This window comes from Alosa sapidissima, chromosome 8 (assembly GCF_018492685.1).
Source record: "Alosa sapidissima isolate fAloSap1 chromosome 8, fAloSap1.pri, whole genome shotgun sequence".
NCBI lineage: Eukaryota > Metazoa > Chordata > Actinopteri > Clupeiformes > Clupeidae > Alosa > Alosa sapidissima.
In genome coordinates, this window is record NC_055964.1 from 26,064,263 (window position 1) to 26,086,762 (window position 22,500).

The 22,500-nt window shown below is 41.3% G+C and overlaps 2 protein-coding genes across 2 annotated transcripts; both read right to left on the reverse strand.

Annotated features, from left to right (window-relative positions):
• Nucleotides 1-1,816: 1,816 nt before the first annotated feature.
• Nucleotides 1,817-4,985, reverse strand: arl6ip4 (ADP-ribosylation factor-like 6 interacting protein 4). Its single transcript, XM_042102406.1, has 6 exons — nt 4,829-4,985; nt 4,150-4,355; nt 3,546-3,896; nt 3,340-3,457; nt 2,987-3,056; nt 1,817-2,852 (listed from the first exon to the last, which is right to left on the reverse strand). The coding sequence occupies exons 2-6, from the start codon at nt 4,343-4,345 to the stop codon at nt 2,796-2,798; spliced, it is 792 nt and encodes a 263-aa protein (XP_041958340.1). The 5' UTR covers nt 4,346-4,355; nt 4,829-4,985; the 3' UTR covers nt 1,817-2,795.
• A 606-nt stretch (nt 4,986-5,591) lies between these two features.
• Nucleotides 5,592-16,615, reverse strand: mthfd2 (methylenetetrahydrofolate dehydrogenase (NADP+ dependent) 2, methenyltetrahydrofolate cyclohydrolase). Its single transcript, XM_042102405.1, has 8 exons — nt 16,370-16,615; nt 13,967-14,151; nt 11,964-12,086; nt 11,338-11,490; nt 10,098-10,205; nt 9,049-9,141; nt 7,192-7,317; nt 5,592-6,899 (listed from the first exon to the last, which is right to left on the reverse strand). The coding sequence occupies exons 1-8, from the start codon at nt 16,447-16,449 to the stop codon at nt 6,751-6,753; spliced, it is 1,017 nt and encodes a 338-aa protein (XP_041958339.1). The 5' UTR covers nt 16,450-16,615; the 3' UTR covers nt 5,592-6,750.
• Nucleotides 16,616-22,500: the final 5,885 nt, after the last annotated feature.

Here is a 22,500-nt window from a genome sequence, read left to right on the forward strand (position 1 = left end):
CTCTGCCATGTCCATCCTGGTCAGCAGAGAAAAGTATGACAGTCTCTAGAAGACAATTCAGCAAGGCTCAGAGGCTGTGAGTTGTTTAAAAGGGTCTGTATATTTATGACTAGAGTGTGTGAATATAACTGTATAGATCTTTACTCATAGGACAATAGACCAGGAGGCCATACTGTACTGTCCTGGGGCTGAGATGCAGTCACATCCCATTGACGCCTTCTAAGACTCATTACTTGAACTGTCTTCTTGGCTCAGTAGGTTTGCTTTTTGACGAGGTGTACATCTCCTTATGCTGTCAGTAGTGGCAATACACCACGGGTCCGATTTGCCAAAGCTTTTAGCGTGTGCTGAGAATTATAGTAAATATTATGAACAAGCGTAAGCGTATTGACCATGTTAAAATTCTTTGGCAAATGTTTTCAGATTTCTGTATTGTATGGATATTATGCCTTGTACAATATTCTTTTGTATTATTATTGCTGTTGTTTTTAAAGGCAATTGTGCCTAGACAGTATTGCCAATTGTCATTGCTGGTAGTGTGTGCTCACACAAAATGCAACAATTCTGTTGTGGATTTGGACATATTTAGATATGTTTATTATTATTATTATTATTATTATTGTTATGTTTTACACCCTACGTGGTCCCTACTGAGATTCATAACTTTGGGTCTCCTTACAAGGTTAAAGCTAAACGTATACATATACATATACTGAACAGCACCATCATGTAGATACTGTAAAGAGTGTGAAAATGTTAACCAAAGCTTAGGAGTGGAGAACTGCAATTTATTTATTGATGTAGATTTTTAAGGCCACAGGACTTTGGGACAGGTTTCTATGATTATGTGACGTTACTTCATACTTCCTCGTCCGACCTTCAGCACGAATGTCCACAAGGAGCTGCTGAGTATACTGACCCAGTCCAGGCTCCCACCACATGATGCCTCCCTGACACACACCTTCACACACTTGTCAAACAGGGCCAGGGACAGACCACTAAAGTCCTCCAGTTTCACAAGGGGGCGCTTATTTAAAAAATAACCCCTTGTCTGATGAAGCCAGTGTGAGACACTTGAATGCTAGAATATTCCTTACAGCGCCCCCTTGTGCCTTTCTAATGGGTAAGATTTGAAGTTTTAGGACGTACAGTATTTAAGTAGAACCGCCTTTGGGGAAGCTGAGTTGCAGGCGAAGCAGTCGGCCCCCCCCCCCCTTCTTTTAGCCCTCGCTGGACAAAGACTACCTCTGCCCACGTCACAGCACCCCCTGGTCCAGCCTCTCCTCTAGGAGCGAGCTGCCCCCATCTGATGGCCTGTTGTCTGCACTGAACCCTAACAAGGCTGGGATGCTTTTAGTCATCCACATATCAATCACCCCCCCCCCCCCCCCCCCCCATTAATTTCTTTTCACATTGAACTCTCCAGTAGTAATGTATCAGTAAAAAATCAAACTAGGCAAATAGGTTGTAAAATGTTACGCTATGTAAGAATTAGATTAAGGGATCTTTTGTGTTCTGAAAGCAGACAGTATGACTTAAAATAGTGAGGTGAAGCCACTCAAAGCCAAAGTGCCTCAATTCATACTTGTTAGCCCTCAGACAGAAAAACAGCACTGCTTGAATCTCAGAGGACACAGTCACAACCACATGCCAGAAAATGTGCAGCATGACGCGGTATATATAAATCAACCCCAGCTCAACATTCTGACGAGGGCAACACTGGCACAATGATGAAGAACCAGGAAACGAAGACATGGATATAAGTTGTACAAGAAATGGAATATTCATAATTTGTATATAAATAAGAATAATTGAATTAACTTTGTCTGCTGTAGCCTCTTTATTGAAACTCACACAGCATCCTATTTACACAGATAGCGATTTACATAGATGATTCATGAGTGGAAAATGTACTCGTGTTGATGCCCTTGGGTTAGGAACCCTGATAAGATGGGTCGTGGGAAGTAACGCTTCCCTAAATGTTGCACTCAGCTTACTATTCATGAGTAACAGGTGTGTTCAAGGACAATTCACAATATCACATAAAGCTCATACACTATACTCCCATTTAAACAGGGTTTATTTTATGCAGATGTTTTAAGACATGTTTATGCAGATGTTTTAAGACATGTTTTAAACTTTTAAAATGGAATAACACTTTTCTTCAACATGACTCCAAGTCATCAGCTTCTTCTGTGACCCCTCAGAAGTCTTGGTTTGACAACACAACCCTTTCAAACTACAACCATCATCAACTGCCTCATTACCAGATGCCCTGCATGTTGTTTGCTCAGACACTAAAGTAATATAAGCCATTCCCTCACCCATGACTGAGCTCTTCTGAAAACACATGTTCAGTCGGCTCACCTGTGCACAACTTATATAATATCACCAGAGAGCTGTTTCCATCAGTTGTATTCCTTAGGCAACAGAATTCTAAAGAACAAATATTCAGTAATGGTTAAGGCTGTAAGATTCTTGGACTATTCATTTAACAGATAAAGCAGCTCTACCAATGGACAACAAGTTTAAGTTGATGATCCATCTTGAGGAGTTTCTTCTGATCTTAACCACAAAACACAAATGTTACTCTGGTGTCGAACGTGGCAGTGGGATCTAGCTGGATGAGGGCAGGAAGCAGCTGCAGGAAGATGACCGCTTGAATGGTGGAGTTTGGGTGGGCATGAGGTCCCACAGGGATCCATTTCAGGGCCCTGCCAGATGTGCTCTCCTACTGCCCGGCCCAGAGGAGACACATTAGATGAAGGAGGACACGGGTCAGGGTAGAGGGACCTCTACCTGTTGATGCCCAGTCTAGAGGCAAAGGCATTGCCATCACCTTTGGTGGCTTGCTGAAATCAGATAAGTTGACAACAATAAGAAACTGTAGGAATGCAACAGCTTATGATTGGTAGAAAATCCTTGTCATTAAAATGTTTAAATAAATTCAATGTTCAATGTTTCAGGGAGAGTCTGTGAACTTTACCTTATTGATGTCCTTGTGCTTTTCCTTGCTGACAATCTCCTCCAAGATCTCACCGTCTCCTCGTATCAGGCTAAATACAACCATAGGCAGTTACAGTTATATCATGATCTACCCTCCATATACAGTATGCAACTTCCAACACTCTACAGAATGCATTAATCCTCATACAGCGGAATGGAAAGTAGGTTTTCAGATCAGTCCTTTATCTAACATGAATCATAAAAGAGGGAATGGTTGAGAACTACAGTGGCTGGTGGTGGAGCCAGTGACCAACGTCTTTTCAGGCAATCACTTTACCAAGAGAAAGAATTGACATTACTGTAATAGGTAGGGTAACCAGAGTGAAAACATACCGGGTCCGCCCTGTTTCTGGGTCAAGGACCCTGCGGATGACACTCTGTCTGGCATCATACTCCTCCTTAGTGAGTGGACGTTTAGTGGAGAGGCGGGCCTTCTGCTCATCCGTCATCACTGAGGAAGGAGGGACATGGTTCAAAGTAAATCAGTTTTGTCCTGAGACAGCTCAAAATGATGTGTTATACATAGGTGGTACACTTACCTGGTCCTTGCTCTACAGCCTCCTCACCCTGCCATGTCTCAAGACAATCGGGGGCTAGCGTTGCTACGGAGACTGAGGCAGGGGGTCCCCCAGGGGCTGTTATCAGCTGTGCCTTCTCCGCCATCTCCTTCAACTTCTTCAACTTCTTTCTCTCCTTCTTTTCCCTTTTCTTCTCCTTCTTCTTCTCCTTAGCCTTCAGTTTTTTCAGGCGCTTCTTGGCCTTGCGGCGCTTTCTTCTTTTCTTGGCTTCCTCATCACTGGAGGACGAAGATGAAGAGCTAGATGAGGAGGAGGAGGATGAAGAGGAGCTTCTCTCACGTTTGGCATCCTTGCGCTTTTCCTTTTTTCTGTCTGTGAGACACAGATATGATGACTACGGAGGTTATGACTGACAGATAATACATCATAATACCTATAATAATACCTTGAATTTCCCCTAGGGATCAATAAAGTATCTATCTATCTAGATACTTTATTGATTTCCCCTAGGGATCAATAAAGTATCTATCTATCTATCTATCTATCTATCTATAGGTCCAGGGCATCTTCATACTAATGAAAATGTAAAAAAGACAGTACAATACACTAGTAAAGTGACTCAAACCTTGACTGTTGCTGGAGGTGCGTGCATTCTTTTTTCGGGTACTGGGACTAGTACTGCTTGAACTGGAAGAGGAGGATGAAGAAGATGACGATGAAGACTTTCTGCGTTTCCTCTTCTCAGTCTTCTTCTCGTGTGCTTGTCTACTCCGTGACCTCCCGGGAGATCTGTCTCGCGATTTGCTCCGACCTCGACCCATTTTACTCAGTCTGCAGAGAGAAGGCAGACTTCTTAAAAAATCCCAGCAGTGTTGCTGCGACAGCCGCAATTAATATTACAATAATACGGCCAACCTTGGTTACTTTGGGATATATACACACACATATATATATATATATAAAATATATTCTTAAAAACAAATAATGATAGAAGTTACAAAAACTGGGCTAGGTTTACTGAGCGATGATTAAGGCACTCGGAGTGAGTAAAGGGATGTCTAACGTTAACCTAATGTAACACTGATCTCGATACTGACTTCAGGTTAACAGAAGTTGAGCGTGCCAACAGCATAACTTTATATTAAATCGTTAGCAAACAAACAATGTCCTCCTTTGACTATCTTTTCATCCAGCGCAGAGTACTAGAAGTCTTGTTAATGTTAACACTAACTAAGTTACTCTCCTACTCCCAGACCATGGGGAGTTCGCTTATACATCGAAATTATGTAATTTTAATTACTTACATCTTCAGGAAAAGACTTCCACTTGAGAATCTATATAAAAGTCTATAATACACGTAAGCTTTACGTCGTAAAGTAATAAACTATTTCCTGACTGCGGAACGAAGAAGACCGTCTGCGCTCTGCTTCCGCCAGTGTTTGTTGTCTTTGCGTCACATTTTCTCGGTCCTACAGGGACTTCCGGAAGTTGCGGAAGAGAGTCCGTCCTTCCGTGCGCGGCTTACACACACACACATCCGAACATACAGTTCCGAAACAGACTTTAAAAAAATCTATTGACTACAAAACTTACATGATGTAGCCTACATAATGATGTTAAGTCAGTGGTAAATATAATTTGTTGTTGATATAACTAACATATTTGCTGGACTTAATAAAGTAGCATATTGTTTTAATTCAATATAAAATTGGGTCACTATAAATTGCTTTATATTTAGACAAGGTCAATGCGGTCAGTCTGTTAATTTGACAATGGGTTTGGGTATTACCTTATTCTTGGCCTTAGTGGGCCTACTGTTAATACAAATAAAGGTGTCTAATTGGGACATTGGTCCTAGCAGACAATCCATTTCCATTGTTAGAATACTGCATGATCCTTATAATTAATGTGTAATATGTAGTTCTATGGTCCATAGATTACACTGATTGCTCTAGGCTTTAAACAGTGATGTAGATGATTCATATATGTAAGTGCGTACCAGTATATATTTCAGTGTGCCATATTCATAAATGACTTAGGTGGCAAAAGAAAAAACAAGTCATCAAATGTATTTCCACTTTGAGAATTTATTTAACTCTAAATATTTACAAAGGCCTTTATATTGCAACTCTGTAGAACTTAAAGCTTATTGTATAAACTCCAACCTCTTTAGCTAAAGGCTAATAAATAGCCCTTTATATTCACACATTCAAACAGACACACAACTCTGCAGCATTCACAACCTTACTAGTACCACTGATTTAATACTCTAATAAACATCATCAACCCACTGGCAGCTAAGTACAGCTGAACCTGGGTCAACCCCTCCAAACACACAGGGCAAAGGCACACTCTAGGGCCTACCACTGTAGAGGGGGTAAGAGAGGCCTAGAGCTGGCAGTGGTCCAGTGGCCCCTGAATAGAAAGTGGGTGCTGCAGAATGTGTCAAGGGTTTCCAGGGTTTTTGTATCCATGGCGTAAGAGAGCACCATGCTGCCACTCTGCTTCACAGGCCTAACTGATGTGACTGCCTACTGCCCTCCTGCTGCCAATGGCAACCGGCTGGGGGGGCGGGGGGCAGCACACCAAAAAGGCTTTAACAAGGTACAAGTTGTCCTTTCCACTGGCAATGGTGCACCCCTACTGCATTGGCGCAGTGAGTTGATACTGGTTGTTAGTTAGGATGCAGTGTATCTGTTGCCAGATGAATATATTTCTGAATAATAAAAATAATAATAATAATAATAATAATAATAATAATAATAATAAAAAAAACCCTTCCTGACCGACTTGCTTTCCTCTTTTGTGCGCACTCTTGCATTGACACAGTTGACAAGTGTTATAAGAATGGGAAAAAAGCTCAATAAATAAAACTGCTGGTTCTTGATTAATTAAATGCTGCTCCTGGTTTCCCCTACCACTACAAAAAAGAGATAAATAGAAATGTTTCCAAAATAATAATAACAGTCTGTATAATATAATAAAAAAAAACTGTAACAGTCAATGAAGAAAAAAAGAAAAGAAATAAATGGAGTGAGTGAGGGAGTCAGTGAGTGTAAGAGGGGGACACGTGGACCTGTCAGGGGGGTTGGACAGTTCAAGAATAAAAATAGAAGTTAAAGCTATCGCCTTTCTGCCTCCCAGTCGCTCCTGATGCAGAGCAGATGCCAGGGATGGATGGAATGTGTACTGGGATCCTGGGGTTGGATGGTTGAGGGGTGGAGAATTAGGAGGAGGCTACCATGCGCATGCGCTCTGGGGGGGTCAGAAGCAGATTCTTGGCTGCCTTGATAGTGTTCTTCATCAGCATGGCCACGGTCATGGGGCCCACTCCCCCTGGCACAGGGGTGATGAAGCTGGCCTTCTGCCGCACTCCTGAGAGACAACACACAAACACACAATCAGCAGAGGGCAACGAGCTCTGGGTGTGTATGCTGGCTGTGACCGTCGCTGTGACTACACCTTAATGTTGTCAGATTAGCAAGTGCTTCCCTGCTTCTGACTCAATACTCAATAGTGTTTATGTGTACCATTATAGAACAACCAAAATCAGCTTTTTCCTTTAGCACATATACCACCATGCATGCATGTGTGTGTGTGTGTGTGTGTAGATTATTCTTCATCTCATCAGCACAAACACTGGCAGCAGTAACCGCTCACCACTCACCTTCAAAGTCCACATCTCCCACCAGCCTGTTTTTGCCAGTCAAGGGGTCCTGTACCCTGTTAATGCCCACATCGATCACTGCTGCCCCTTCCTTAATCATATCTGCTGTGATCAGGTTAGGAATACCTGGGAGAAAAATCAGTGTGGGTGAATACAAATTCAAGTCATTGACTTCAAAGCACACATTGATTATAGTTCAGTTTGGGCCTTCATGCGGTTTCTGCTTGGTGATATGCAAATAGTTTCTGTATAGTTTTGCAATGCAATGCAACACCTCCCATACCATTGTGAGTGTAGCTGACAGAGGAATCTTAGGGGAGAGTGCTGAGAGCAGATTAGTCTAAATGAGGACGACTGACTAGGTAGGGATTAGTGATAAGAATCCAGAGAGGTCTAAAACTGTCTGGGTCACACAGACCAGACAGCAGACTAACACAAAAAGGGAGATCCAAGGTCTAACGTTAGTCAGTTTGCACAAATAAAAACACGTTAAGCATTGAGTGCTCCGGTCCTGCTCCTTGGCTCCTGTTAGACCTTGGATCTCCCTTTTTGACTTCTGCGTCCTGTTCCGTGAGCACCAACCAGTAGTGTTGCACTGTGTATCGATACTAAAAAGGTATCACAATGCCTTCACGCAAAAAACAATACGATTTCCGAAAACATGACTACATGGTTAGTGCCAAGTTCTTCTCTTCTGTTTTAGTCTAGCCTAAGTGAAACGAGTATGGTTCTCTGGGATAAAGCGAACCATCCTTCATCAATGAATTTTGACGTGACATAACGAGTAATCATTTTGACGAGACAACGAGCTGTAATCATAGGGTGCTAACGTGATGAAAGCGCAATGTTCACGCCAGAATAACATTACCATAACTTGTAAACAATCTATTTCATGTTCGGTCAGTACTATTGGTAACATTTGTCATGGCATGTAGACTGCAATTTGTTCAATAATTATTGCCCAGATGTAGGATAGGCTACCCTAAATGCGCTAATTAAAGCCCACAGCATATAATACCACCAAAGCGTGTCGAGTCCTAATAATAATAGCGGGTTATTGTTACGTGAGCAAATCATTTTATCAAAGAAATAGAAGTAATGTAGGAATGCACAGAGATATATTGCAACAGGTAAGGTGTAGGCCTATCTAACGAAGACCTGAGTGGTTGGAACGTCGTACTTGTACACTGGGAGCAAAGAAGACTATCCTCACATTTTTTCCCTAAAGTTGCAACTGTCAAGGAAATCAGGAAGGCCTAGGGTAGACTATACTGTACATCAGATGGCCTAAAGATTAGCCCCCTCTGCATAGCATTTAGTGATTTGCATACAGTAATTTCAACACTGACCTTGATCTACCCTAGTTTGGCTATTTAAAGCTACTTTATTGCCAAAACACAACACAATGTAAATGAACTATAACAAACAATAAAGGACTTAGTCATACAAAGTAGGCCTACTATTTTACTGACTATAAAAAATAATAATTATGTAGGAAGTTTAGAAGTTTAGAACCCAGAATTGACCTGCACACTACAAAAGTGCACCGAATTCAACACAAATGACTCAATACACTTGGAGGAGGTATGAGTCCTTTCTTTTCCAGATATCTTAGGATTTCGCCGTAGTATCGTTTCAGTATCGAGCATCGTGATATTTATGGCAGGTATCGTATTGAAGTCATAAATTTGGTATCGTGACAACACTACCAACCAGGCTGAAGCGCAAGTGACCCCCTTCTACAGCAGACTAACACACTCAGTCATATCAAAGTCCACGTATACATGTGAGCGTGTGTGTGTGTGCGTGTGTGTGTGTGCGTGTGTGTGTGTGCGTGTGTGTTAGAGGGCTTCCTACCTGCTGCAGCAACAACGATGTCGGCTATTTGGGTGTGCTGCCGGAGCTGCTCCTTGGGAGTGTAACGGTGAGAGATGGTCACTGTGGCATCACCTGAACAATGGAGGACATGACCGCATCAGAGCACAGGGTTCCTACACATTTTCCATTTCACAATTCCATACTCAAATTTCCAAACTTCTCTAGATTTTTCTGACCATATTCTAGACATTGTCAGTGGAGCGTTCTACTAGCATTGTGAAGAGCTGTATAATAATGTTTTTTTTTTAACTTCATTATCAGAAAAAACACTTGCCCATTGTTGGATACTTTTCGTTGGGGAAGTGCTGTGTTGGGTGCACTCACATGTTTAGTTCTCTGTAGCATATCCTACATATGTTGGAGACTAGTGCACTGCTGGCAGAGGCCTCAGAAATCACCGTAAACAGTATTATTTGTTTGCAATAACAGTTTATCAGATAATGCAGTATCCATGTCTTGGTAACTTTTACAAAATCAAAAAAGTCTACCAGTGTTTTAGCCGAAAATAGCAGAGCTACGCAAACATACCAGTGCACAATGGTATAGGGCACGTGCATAGAACAGGGGTTCTCGATTTGGTTTTGGTACCAGGGTCCCCTTGTGGGAGAGATTTTTTTCAAATGTATTCAATTGTATCTTGATGATGTGGACTGACAGTTAAGCTACACAACAGTAGGAATGGTTCATTTTGACCTGAGTGAAGTGATTAGTACTGTAGATGCAATAGTCTGGAAACACAAATATTTCTCCATACCCTTATTTGTTTTTTCCATACTTATCTAGACCTGGAAATTACTCAAATCAAATTCCATACTTTTCCAGGTTTTCCATACTGCGTAGGAACCCTGAGAGCACAGCGATAACCCCAAACAACCCCGGAACCAGCTTGATCATTATCCCTTCGGTCATTCTGATATGTAGGTCAATCAATGTCCATGGATATCAAAAGCCATAGAGTTAGCGTGTCTTGACCTTTGACCCCCCCCCCACATTATGTGACCAGACGACTGATCTGGGACAGGACTCACCTCCGGGTCTCTCGTGGCTGCCGTCTGTGTGCAGCAGCATGGCGATGGGCATGCCAACATTCTTGGAGCGTCCAGCCACAACCACGTTCTTGCCCAGTGTAGGGATACCTGTAAGGAGACCTAGTCACTTTTGGGCCATATTTTCATCACCCTTCCAACTCTTCTTGCATCCCCAACACAAAACACCTTTTACGCATTGCGTTTCAGCATCATAACGCATAATGGTCTACACAGTAAAATTCCAGTCTTTATTGTACCAGGACAGGGACAACACAGTAAAACTTATTATTTACAACAACTTGTATTTTTGCAGATAAAAGTGAAGCCCGCAGGACCCCTGAGGGGCGTTCCAATTCGGCAAACTATTGTGGCAAACCTGTTCCCTATGAACAGTTTTGTGTAAACGTTCTGTTTCAACGGTAACCCTTAGTCCAGATCCCTTGTATGCTCCCAGAGAACTACCTCCTGGATGAAACTGTTTGCGAGTGTTCAAAAAAAGAGCTCAAAAAGAACTCAACGCATTCAGAAAACTGTTTGGAAACTTTCTCCAAAGCTTGCATTTTTAAAAAAAAATGTTTTAAAGTATATTTTTTGCCTTTATTCCTACAGGACAGTGAAGAGTGACAGGAAGTAAGTGGGGGAGAGAGAGATGGGTGGGAATAAGGAAATGACCGCAGGTCGGACTCGAACCTGGGTCCCCGTGGACACTCAGGCCCGTACATGGTACAGTATGGGCGCTGTAGCCTGCTGCGCCACAGTGCCCCCCTATGCTTGCAAATTTGAACGCACTTTGGCAAAGTATTGTGGCCAAAAAGGTCCATGGAGGACAGGACGAGTTAAGGCCCATTCACACCAAGAACGATAACAATAACTATAAATAAATATTGTTCTTGTTAATATGAATGACGACGTTCACACATAAACTATAACGATAACGACATGAAGAACGATATTGTTGGGGATCACTTTTAGAGCGATTTTCACAACGATAAGATGCTAATAGCCAATCAGAACCCATCAAATTTTTGCCGTCACATTCATTAACACAAGGAGAGACTTTATTTATCGTTGTTCAGTGTGAACGCTTTTATCGTTATGGTTATAGTTATCGTTCTTGGTGTGAATGGGCCTTTAGACCTTATTAAAGCAGTTTACAAGCAACATCACTATTTATTTTCAAAATAGGGATAGAATGTGCAATGAGTAGCTAAAGGACATAGGTCATCGTGATGCTCCTCACCAGTGCGCTTGATGATTTCCCAAACTCCCCAGGGGGTGGCGGGCAGCATGGTGGTCTGATCCAGGCACATGCGGCCAACGTTCACCACGTGGAAGCCATCCACGTCTTTATCAGGACACACCGCGTTACACACACGCCGCTCATCAATATGCTCTGTGTGTGAGGGAGAGAGATGGGGGAAAGAGAGGGGGAACAGAATAGCAGTGAGAGATGAAAAGAGACAAAGAAGAAGTCGAAGAGCGAAAACAAGACGAGGGAGAGGCAATAAAAAAAAGGAGAGGGGACTACGTGAGCCAAGTGGCCTAAAATAGCTGCACTTCCCTGGAACTGGGTGATCTGACATGTGATATAGACTGATGCTTCCACAGCTAAACTGGCAGGTAGCCTGCAGCCATTGTAACACACTGGAAAAATCCCCAATATAACATAGTCGTAACATTATGTGTCATGCATGCAAATGTCTTGGGTAAAGTGCCAAGAGGAAAAATACTTTGTTAAAGTACTGCCAAGCAGAAAGCTCAGACATTTTCCCTTAAGCCTTCTGACCTTTTAGTCAATGTGAGAGCACAACAGTAGGCATGTGTGTGTGTGTGTGTGTGTGTGTGTGTGTGTGTCTGTACACTCACCTGGAAGTGGCAGCTGTACCAGTAAGCCATCCACTCTGTGATCAAAGTTGAGTTTGTGGATGAGATCCAAAAGCTCCTCCTCACTAATGTTGGATGGCTTCAGGATGGTCTCACTACTGATGCCTGAGCAGGAAGAATGAATCAGCAATTAGACTACCGTAGGCTCATCTTCATCCGTCAAAAACGTTTCACTTGCAAATCGTGCACTTCGGCACCAGTGGGGACAGCATAGCGAAATTACAGTATACACTGTGAAGTCTGTTGTTATTAACCACATGCCATTTGGTGCTTGTTGTTTTTCTTCTTTAGCACTGGACTAGAGAGGATACCCAGTCACTGAAACCCAAGACAACTCAGTCTTATGTTGTGAAGTTCTGGGGAGAGCGCCACCAAAGAGGGTCAAGCTTTTATGGACTGCTAAACCTCTATTGACACTTGTCCCAAGATGGCCAGCGTGTCAGGCTGAGCGGTCAGAGCGCAGACATGGTTTATTATGCCATGTGACCCCTCACACAGACTCTCTGAGAATAAAAACATATCTGCTACTCAGGAGGGCAATCTGTAAAGAACTTACAGTAACCATATCACAGTGCACAATACATCCAAAATTCTTTGTGGACAAGCGAGTTCATCTCAACTTAGGAGGTACTGAGACAAACTGTTTTCAAATGTCAGTGTGTGACATGTTGGAACTATTTTTTTGGTGAGTAGTGTTGAGTGTCTAAAGTACACCAACTTGCCAATTTAAACTGGAGGGCCTCCATCTCCAAAACATGTAGGGCTCTACACTAACATTTTTTTTTTCAGGAGCACTTGTGCGCCCAAGTTAAAAAATTTAGGAGCACAGACAAATATTTGGGCGGACAGTCAGTTCTGTACTTAACTTACACATAATCTAACATTATATTGCAGCTAACAGTTAAACATGCCAGTGCACCAATTGCGAATATTAAGAATGACTGACAACATTTAGGCTACAGGAAACAGGATTTTAAAGATCAGTGCCTACTTTATTTTCAGTCTGTTCTATTTTCCTACATTTTGTTAATGTAAAATAATATAATACATTGCCATATTTGCATTTAGCCTGTTTATTAAGTACGCTGCCAAATGTAGGCTAATTTATTTATTTGTGAATCCATCTATAGCTAATCCAAATATGCCCATGGTGACCTATCTGACAGCATACTGCCTAATACTACTACTAAAACAGTCCATTTTCTCTTCCACAAAACCCAACATAGGCTAATCAAGGATATATGTTTTATACTTTAAGTTTTTATTTGAAATATCTGCATTGATGGGGGCAGTAGGCAAACATTAGGCCTACTTTCGTTTTGCACTTCAGCTTGTATTCGGTGTAAACAAACAAGCATGCGTGGAAGCCTGGAGTTGTCAGTAGTGTTCTACCTTTGAATAAAATGGGAGTACTACGGGAGGCTACTTTTGTGCCGCTACAGCTATTTTTTGCATATTGCAGCCAATACATCAACTGGGCTAAAAGGCATGTTAGGTTACCTTTCCTTCTCTCACTGCATTCTCAGAATCTCATCCTGTTCCTCCTATATCCAATGAATTCGGTGGATAGAAGAACTAATTTCTTCAATCTTTGCATCTTGGCTGGCTAGTCTAACTTCAAGTTCAAGGCAAGGCTGGTGAGAAGCTCTAGTCTATAGTCAGACACACGTAATGGAGATACATCTATACATTATCCACATGAGTAGCTGCTAATTATTGCTATGCTAAGTCTCCCTCTTCCACCATTTTCCCCTAAATTGCTGCGTTCGAACATGTCATCTGCAAACACAGGGTCATCTTGGCCTGTCACAGCACCAACAATATAATTGGCCTGCACCATCACTAAGACCACTACCATCTCTGGTCTCTGCTTGAGATTATATGATATGTGGCCTGTTATTGTATGTATGTATGTGTGTGTGTGTGTGTGTGTGTGTGTGTGTGTGTGTGTGTGTGTGTGTGTGTGTGTGAGCATGTCCACTTACCCACGTCAGCTGCGGCTCTGGTCTTGTTGAGCACGTATGAGTGGCTGGCTGCGTTGTCCCCCACCAGCAAGACGCTAAGGTGAGGTCGTCGGTTGCCAGAGGCGACCCATTCCTCCACATCTGCCTGCGCCTCTTCCCTGATCTGCCGCGCCAGCTTCCTGCCCGAGATCACAACTGCTTCCTGTCTGTGGGTTTTAAGGACAGAAAGGGCACAGGGTCAAAAGAGCCGTCTCAAGAGCCAGACTCAGCCATGGCGCTCTTAGTTCCCAAGTAAGGACAGTATTCATCTTATCTGAAATTAAACAGCCCTGAAGGTCCAGATGATGATGAAAATTACTGATCTGTCCAACTCCATGCTTTTAAAGAAAAATGCTCCATTCTGCCAAACAGCAACTTTTGAAAAACTTCACTTAAAATTTGCCAGATTGAGAGCTTGAACCAAACAGTGCTAAACTACTTTTGATTGTACTGTAGCACTTTCTGCACAAGGTACAGGTGTTCATATGCACAAGTTCTTCAACATTTTATCTAATTGCGGCAACTGGAAGTGGAAACAACAGTCAGCAATCTCAATCACAAGGTGTTCTTTGGCAATAGTGAGCTGGGACACAGGGTCAGAACTGCTTATGTTCTGGATGGTTGACATGAATGTTGGGCCATGCTGTCTATTAATAGGGTAAAACACAGACTGAAGGAAAACACTGGGTTCTTGTGCAAGACAAGATGGAGGAGTATAACTGTAGGGCAAAGACTAGAGAAATGTAAAAAAAGTGAGAACCTCTCCCATCCCTTCTTTGAGTTGTCAAGGCCAATATAAAATAACGTATTTGTGTAGTGTGTCAGGGGGCGCGCTTGGAATAGCAAGTGCAGAAGCCTGATCCTGCATAAACCAGTGTGCACAGACCAGCAGCAAAAAATAGAGTAGCCTAACTGTTCAAACCTGTTCTGCAAAACGGCCCATGATTGATGTTCAATCATTGTGGTTCAAACGCTAGCTTGATGCACTGAAAAAGTCCCAGAGCAGGCGCAAAGTGAGCTTGGCCACACACAAGCCTTTTTAAATATCTAGAAAGCAAGATCGTTCTTATATAACATCACTTATTGAGGTTTAATGAGGCATCAACAGTGATGTAACTGGGGTTTTGCGAGGTGAAAAGTGGCGAGCTACAAGAATTCAGGGCAGTTTGGCACTGGAGACAAAGAGGCACCTAGTGTGCCTCAATTCTCGTATGCAATGTTGCCTGCTCCACTGTGGCTACAGGTGCTCCTTAGTTTAGTTAAGTTAAACACCCTTCTATGCCTGCTTGCATTAAGAAAAAAAAAAAAACACTCGTAATTGACAAGCATCATCTAGAGATCTGTTAATGTTGGGAGTTTTAATTAACATTAGGCCTATCTATTAACTGCATCTTGCAAGTTACTCCACTTTATGGTAAAGTGTTCAACTTGAAGGGTTAATCAACAAAAGCAATAAACCAGTTGGACATGAAAGTGACCATGACAACAGAAGCCTAAAAAAATGAATCAATCTACAACCAGTAAACATAACATACATGAAAACGTGGAATGCCCTATATTTACTAAGTGGCAATTTTAAACTGACATTTTCCTTTCTAAAGAGTGGGAACAGGCTCCATAAATTCAGGGGGATGAAAGTCAAAGCAACGATGTGCATAGTTTACTGGCGTGGTTTCGTGCACCCAGAAATTGAGTTTATCCAATTCCAGTGCATTACGCACCGTGGTGCCGGGTGGCATGTTCCAAATAATAAAAAAAAAAACAGCACGTGCTGAGCTACACTGTATCAATCCCGAGTCTAAACACAACTGCTTTTGTCCTCTTGGTCAACACAGGAGCGATGTTAACCCCCCCAATTTCACAGGACATTCCCGCTGGAGCCTGTTCACCAGAGGTGCTTCTATGGGCAATGCAAGTGAGCGGGACGATTTCATCATCCCAGGCAGTGTACGATTACCAGTTGCACCACATGAGGGCGCTTCAGTTTTCTGTCAATTAATAGTGCACTCTCGTTCCGGGTGTTACATAAGAAAGACAACAATAATGTAACTATTCAATTCTATTCAGCAGTGTGTATCCAATCACTGCGAATTCCACATATCGAAGAAAAAGCACAACAACTAGGTTATGCGACAAAATGAGCAAATGCGACCGTTTGGAGACCGACTTCCAAACTCGGCTTATCAGAGCTACGCCGGTTCGTGATAAAACATTTGCGAGCCAGATAAGTCATTACGTGTTGCATAGCAACATGGTCTGCTGTCGAATCCAGTCAACATAAAAAATCAAGAACCAGAGAAAAAATACATCAAAACAATGAAATAATACGAAACCGGCTAGTGTTCAGACACTGTATCACAGCCGTTTCGTGCGGCTTAACGTTACCTTGAAGCGGACACATGGAGGCTACATGCCTGGTGGTGAGCTTGTTGGCACAGTTTCCTCAGCGCTCTTATGGTTGCCATCGTTCGGTAAAAACTAAACCCCAAGAGAATGTTTACAGTAGGAAGGAAGCGATGTGGAGTTTAGGCAGCAACGACGAAACGGCAAGACCGGACAGGGTCGTCGGTGGGGAAGGGGGATGGGGAAGAGCGGCTTTTAACCTTCCTACCTTCTTCTCTACGCACTAGGAGCGTCATCGGCGTCTGCATTTAACGAACCACGCCCTCTTTCTCCTCTGTCAGCCCACGCGCTCATAATGCTGATCAGCGGAATTTTACATTTTGCATTTACATTTACAATTTTACATTTGCTGGTTCATATTGGAAAGGTCCCCATTTTTAAAATAATGCCTGTATAATAAACGGATTTATTATTAGGCTGGGCCTACAAATAATTAGCTGAAGAATTGTATTTTAATCCACATTGGCTGACGTCTTAGGTGTTGCTTATTTCTTTAGGGTAGGCTATTTTATTTTAATGTCAATCCATTCTGGGTAGCCAGACTCAAATATTTGGGTCTTTGGGTTTGGGTAAATTCAGGTTTGCTTCCAGACTATTATCTTACACAAGCATGTGAAACTCTGCATTAACCTTTTCTAATGATGGACAGGGAACCTTATATTAAGATCTTTTCCTTGAGCGATACAATTGGTCTAATGTGACTTTGTGGGCTTTTATCACAAATATATCTCTTATGTCCCAATGCAGGCAAATGCATAATTTGTATCTAATGGCAGTAGTGTCAGAATGATCTTTTCATTGTACATTATGTGTTAGCCATCTGGCATATATGCAAGACGACATCAAGAGGTCAAAATTGCACGCAGACTCACAAAGAGTGGGTTGCAAGGAGTGCACTACTTGACTCTATGATTCAATGTTCTCAGCCTCAACATAGGTGGTTACATTTCCTCTTGCTTAAGTTCATGAAGCCAATTCCCTGACTCAGAGAAACTGCAACTTTGCTGATAGGCATATGTAAAACCTAGCCTGAAAATGTTATTCAAATGTTATTCAATAGAAATGTCAGAAATGTAGCTAATCAACACAGAAAGCACATGTCTCTTTCTAGTTCAAACAACTATGCAATGTTTTTTTAGTTAGTTTGAAAACATTGTAGACACCTCCTGCTGCTGCATTGACTGTTGCATGGAGATAATACTGCCTTCACGTGGCCAGGATTTGAATTGCTCTTCAGTTGAAGCAATGAAACTTGCTCCACAGTTTGCGTCAGTCATTTCCTGCTGCTGCCTCAGTCCAGCTGTGCTTGGCTTTGGTGATGCTGTGCGTAGCCTGCTGGTGCTGGATTGCCCTGAAATGTATGAAATATCCTATGAGCATGCTTTATCTTGTAAAGTGATGTTTTAAGATGTTTCACTATACTGGCAGAATCTTTTGTGTTTTTATGATGTTTGATTCTATGTCTTATTTTAGTATTTTATCTCTGGAAAGTGGATACAGAAATGTAATATGAAAAAAGTGTTAAACTTTGCTTTGTATAGTGTAGTATACTTAGTACCGCACTTAGTACCGTACCGTATATCTACAGTATCACATAAACATTTATATTTAAAAAAATGTGTGCATTGAGAGTATGCATGGATATACAGTAAATGCATTCATACAGAGAGAGATAAAGAGAAAAACAGAAGATACATTTCAAATTAGGGAACACATTGCCTCTCCAATATGCTTTAAGAATAATCTGCAGTTTGAATATAATGGCAACATAGGAATATTCAGAAAACTGTTTGACAGCTGTCACCTGTGTCTTTGCTGCCCTCCTATGGTGATTCTTGGGAACAACGCCTAAACATATGTTCCACTAGATCTTATGTCTGATCCATAGCCTAGAAATCTAGATGCACCCTAGCGGCAGCAAATGTAATTTGCAGCCAGGGTATACTTTAGCACTTTAATGCTCTAATGTGGCATGGTCTTTTTGTGTTGGCTATTTGTGAGGGGTTTTAAGAGGGGGGTGATCGACTTTACTAGATAGTAGAATTGGTAATGTGGATGTGAAGGCATACACGGACGGGAACAGATAAGAAGGCCTGGCTACTCACACTGACCATTTGAATGGTAATAAACTTTACAGATAAAAAAGGAGATATGAAATATGTCATGAAGTTAATGTCATGAAATACAAAAACACTGAAACACGTGTCTTTAGAGCTGGGTACTGGTGCTAAAATAACTCTTGATTGTATAGGACATATTGGGTATTGTGCATGTGTGTGAGGCTGTCATTATTCTGTTCACAACTGAAATAATTTCATGTGGGCCTCAGTGGTGCAGTTAAGCATTTTTCAACAAATGTTTTCACACACACACACACACACACACACACACACACACACACACACACACACACACACACACACACACACACACACACAAAGGGCAAAAACATGTCTGGAGAGAGAGAGAGACAGAGAGAGAGAGAGATACTTGGAAGAGAAGAAAGAGAGAAACTGAGAAATCAAACTCCTTGCAATTTATCAGAGAATATAACATGTAATATCTAGAATGAATGGTAATCATACCAGAGCACATTTTAAAATTAAGAAACTCAGGCAATCTGCAGCCATGTGATTCGCGAATGGAACTGTCTGCACCTAAAACATTCGGAATTACATCTTTGTCTTACCCAAGAAACCACGTGTCAGTGCTGCTCCATAAACACCCACTTTTTCATTTGCACTGGTTCATGTGTGCTTTCAGGATAGCATGGGACACTGAAGGAACACTACAGAAAAATAATTTGAAAACATTTTTGATAATAATCTTTCATGACATTCAAGGTCAATTCACAAATGAAAATACAACTAATAAAACCGAAATAACAGAAAAAACATTCATAATACCTGATGTGATGTGGCAGTGAATTCCAAAGGTTAGGGGCAGTGTGACAGAACGTTCTTTCTCCCATGGTGTAGAGGTTCATGTTTGATATGCTGAGTAGACCTGAAGAGGATCACAGTGAGCAGGCAGGGGTGTAGTTCCCCAGGAAGTCAGTGATCTGGGAGCATGATTATATAGGGGCCTTATATTGTACATGAGGTGGAGCATGATTATGTAGGGCCTTATATTGTACAGTACATGAGGAGCATGATTATGTGGGGCCTTATACTGTACATGAGGAGCATGATTATGTAGGGCCTTATATTGTACATGAGGAGCATGATTATGTAGGGCCTTATACTGTAAGCAACAGGAAACCAATGAAGCTGAATGAGCACATGTTATATGGCTTGTGGATTTGTAGCGTGTGATGAAATAAGCTTGTGGAGTGCTGTATGTCCAATAAATGAATAGGGTTGATATATATATATATATATATATATATATATATATATATATATAGGCCTAATATACAGTTTTTCTCAGTCGCTTTGGTGCTTTTCTCACATCACTATTAACATTTGCACAGAAGTTAGTGCAATTCTCAAAACAATTAGTGCAAACTGCAAAACCTAGTGGATGACCTGCAAAAGCACGTCACTTGCTCAAAATGGATAGTCCATTCCTCAAAAGCAGGTATTCATGTCAATGAAACTGTCAGTGTCATCAAAATGAGAAGTCTTGACACCATCGTTTATGAACAAGATAGTCAAATGGCTTTGTCATGTTTTCATTATGACAGTTCTCTCAGTGTTTTCCAATGCAAAAAAGGTCAGAACTCAGTGACACTACCTGAACATGCTCAAGACAGCACTATACACCAGAGGTGGGACCAAGTCACTGTTTGGCAAGTCACAAGTAAGTCCCAAGTCTTAGCACTCAAGTCCAAGTCAAGTCCCAAGTAAATACAGAGAAGGGCAAGTCGAGTCCAAGTCCAAGTCTCATCAAAGCCAAGTCGAGTCCAAGTCCAAGTCCCAATCTTTTTCAAGTCCTGAACAAGTCATCAGGTACTCTTCACTTAATAATGGCATTATTAGACTATCGATCATAATTTTAACACTTCCATCTAATCCACAGAATTTTTTTTTATAAATACAGATTAAAATATGTTCAATGTTTCTGTCTTGAAATCTTTTACGATATATGCATGCGCATACAATATACACATGTGCATACCTGAGTAATCTGTACAAAACGGATAGCTACATGACAAATAAAAATATTGTTTTTCCAAATTTCGGAGCCCACTGTAAGGATGAGTAATAATTTGACTGATGGCATTTCACTGCGCTAGGCCACAGATTTGCCTGCAAACAATTTATTAGGCTGTCTGCCAGTGGCGACTCATAAGGGAAGCCAAGGTCAACACTTTTATATTATTTAAAAGATAATAATGACACAGTAATTTTGTTTTAAAGTATTCATTTCTTAAGAAATACTACACATTTGATGCTGTTTATCTCATTTGTAAATGGTGCACTGTCACTTTAAGCCCATTGTGTGCCACTGTCCACACATTCTCATAATGATCTTTTTTTTACCAGCTCCATTCCTATGGCTAGTCCACAAACTCAAACATTTTTTGTGCCACATGAATAGCACAATATTAACAATGATAAGTATTATATTAAGTTGGCACAAACAGCTTTCATTCCTTTGGAAATAGATGCATGTATGACATGATGCTTGCTTGACATTTTCTGTTTGCAATTAAATGTGAATTATGAGCCTGGTAGCCAGTAGCCACCTAGCTAGCTGAGTGGAATGCGTTTCAATCGGCATATCAATGTGCTTCATGTAAACAAATTATTGAATAGGCCTACTTCAAGACTCACCATTTCCATTAAACAAAGGCAAAGACAACTCTTCATATTCTTGTCCACTTTCCAAATCACAGTGAGTGCAGCCTATGTCATAGTGACCTGGATCTCATAGTTTATAACAGTAGTGAGAACCGGATAAATCCGCAATTTCCCCTAATCTCGTATTTGTTGCCTTCATGATTTCCTTTTATACGTTTCTTATATTTAAAAGAAAATATCAATCATCATCAACAATGACAAGCCAGCTGGAACCTGCCACTCGTTTTCTCTCCCTCTCGTGCGTGCTTAGATGGGGTTCTCAATTAAATGGAGTAGGCTAGCATAAGTTCAAGTTGGATCTTAATGGAGAGGACTCGAAAAGTATCATCTTTATGTAACATGCTGTTGGTGCATTTTGACATTGTAAACGTTCTCTAACAAGAGTGCAAATCAGTTTGCAGTAAAGCTACTAGTTATTAGCTAAATGTTGGTCGTTTCTCTGTCTCTTGGTGCCCTACGCACAGTGCGTAACGCATGTGGGGGTAGCGGCAGCACTGAACTGTGCTCTGGACTGGCCGCTTGTCTCCGCTATTTTTTTTTTTTTTAGTCGCGGAGGGAAAGCATCTCTGGGGTGACTGGTCCACGATCAGGAAATTTAGTTTTTGACTCGAGACATGTCAAGTCGTCACAAGTCAAAGAGGCAAAGTCCGAGTCAAGTCTCGAGTGAATAGTATTCAAGTCCAAGTCGAGTCGCAAGTCATGCCGAATTTTATCAAGTCAAGTCTGAAGTCATTAAAATCATGACTCGAGTCTGACTCGAGTCCAAGTCATGTGACTCGAGTCCACATGTCTGCTATACACTACTTGTACAGCCATTTGAAAACTACAGTAAAGTTACACATTGCTGTAGTTAGGTGAGTAAGTGAGTACAAGACACTGAATGTGTACATTTTTACTGTATGCTCTTTGCAATTCTACAGCACTGTGACAGAATTTGATAACTAGTTCAACAATTCTGTATGTAATGACTCAAGCAATGAAATGAAGACTATTAGTTTTATTGGGAACGACTATTCAGTATTCATAAGTATAGTTCATTTTGACTGACATGACATAAGCAAATGATAATGTTAAAAAACAGCAGAGAATTGTATGAAAGCAACTGATACATGTCCAAAAGTATTTGCAATTTGTTCAGAGGAAGGAGAAATTGCTACTATGATGTGCACAAATGACTAAATGTTGTGGAGGTTGAACTAATAGTTATGAGAATTTTCATTCTGATCTGAAAAAAGCACCAAAGCGACTGAGAAAAACTGTAATAACATTAAAACAATAATAATTAAAAAAACAGGCAAAATAGGGAAT

Bases quoted from the DNA above. Each gene is read 5' to 3' on its own strand.
- arl6ip4 (XM_042102406.1), bottom strand. From the start codon at position 4,345: ATGGGTCGAGGTCGGAGCAAATCGCGAGACAGATCTCCCGGGAGGTCA. The intron at 3,897-4,149 runs GTTTGAGTCACT...TGTGTCTCACAG, and splicing joins CACCTCCAGCAACAGTCAAG to ACAGAAAAAAGGAAAAGCGC. The intron at 3,458-3,545 runs GTAAGTGTACCA...CTCCTTCCTCAG, and splicing joins GGCTGTAGAGCAAGGACCAG to TGATGACGGATGAGCAGAAG.
- mthfd2 (XM_042102405.1), bottom strand. From the start codon at position 16,449: ATGGCAACCATAAGAGCGCTGAGGAAACTGTGCCAACAAGCTCACCAC. The intron at 10,206-11,337 runs GTGAGGAGCATC...GTCTCCTTACAG, and splicing joins GGAAATCATCAAGCGCACTG to GTATCCCTACACTGGGCAAG. The intron at 7,318-9,048 runs GTAGGAAGCCCT...TTTTTCTCCCAG, and splicing joins CATCGTTGTTGCTGCAGCAG to GTATTCCTAACCTGATCACA.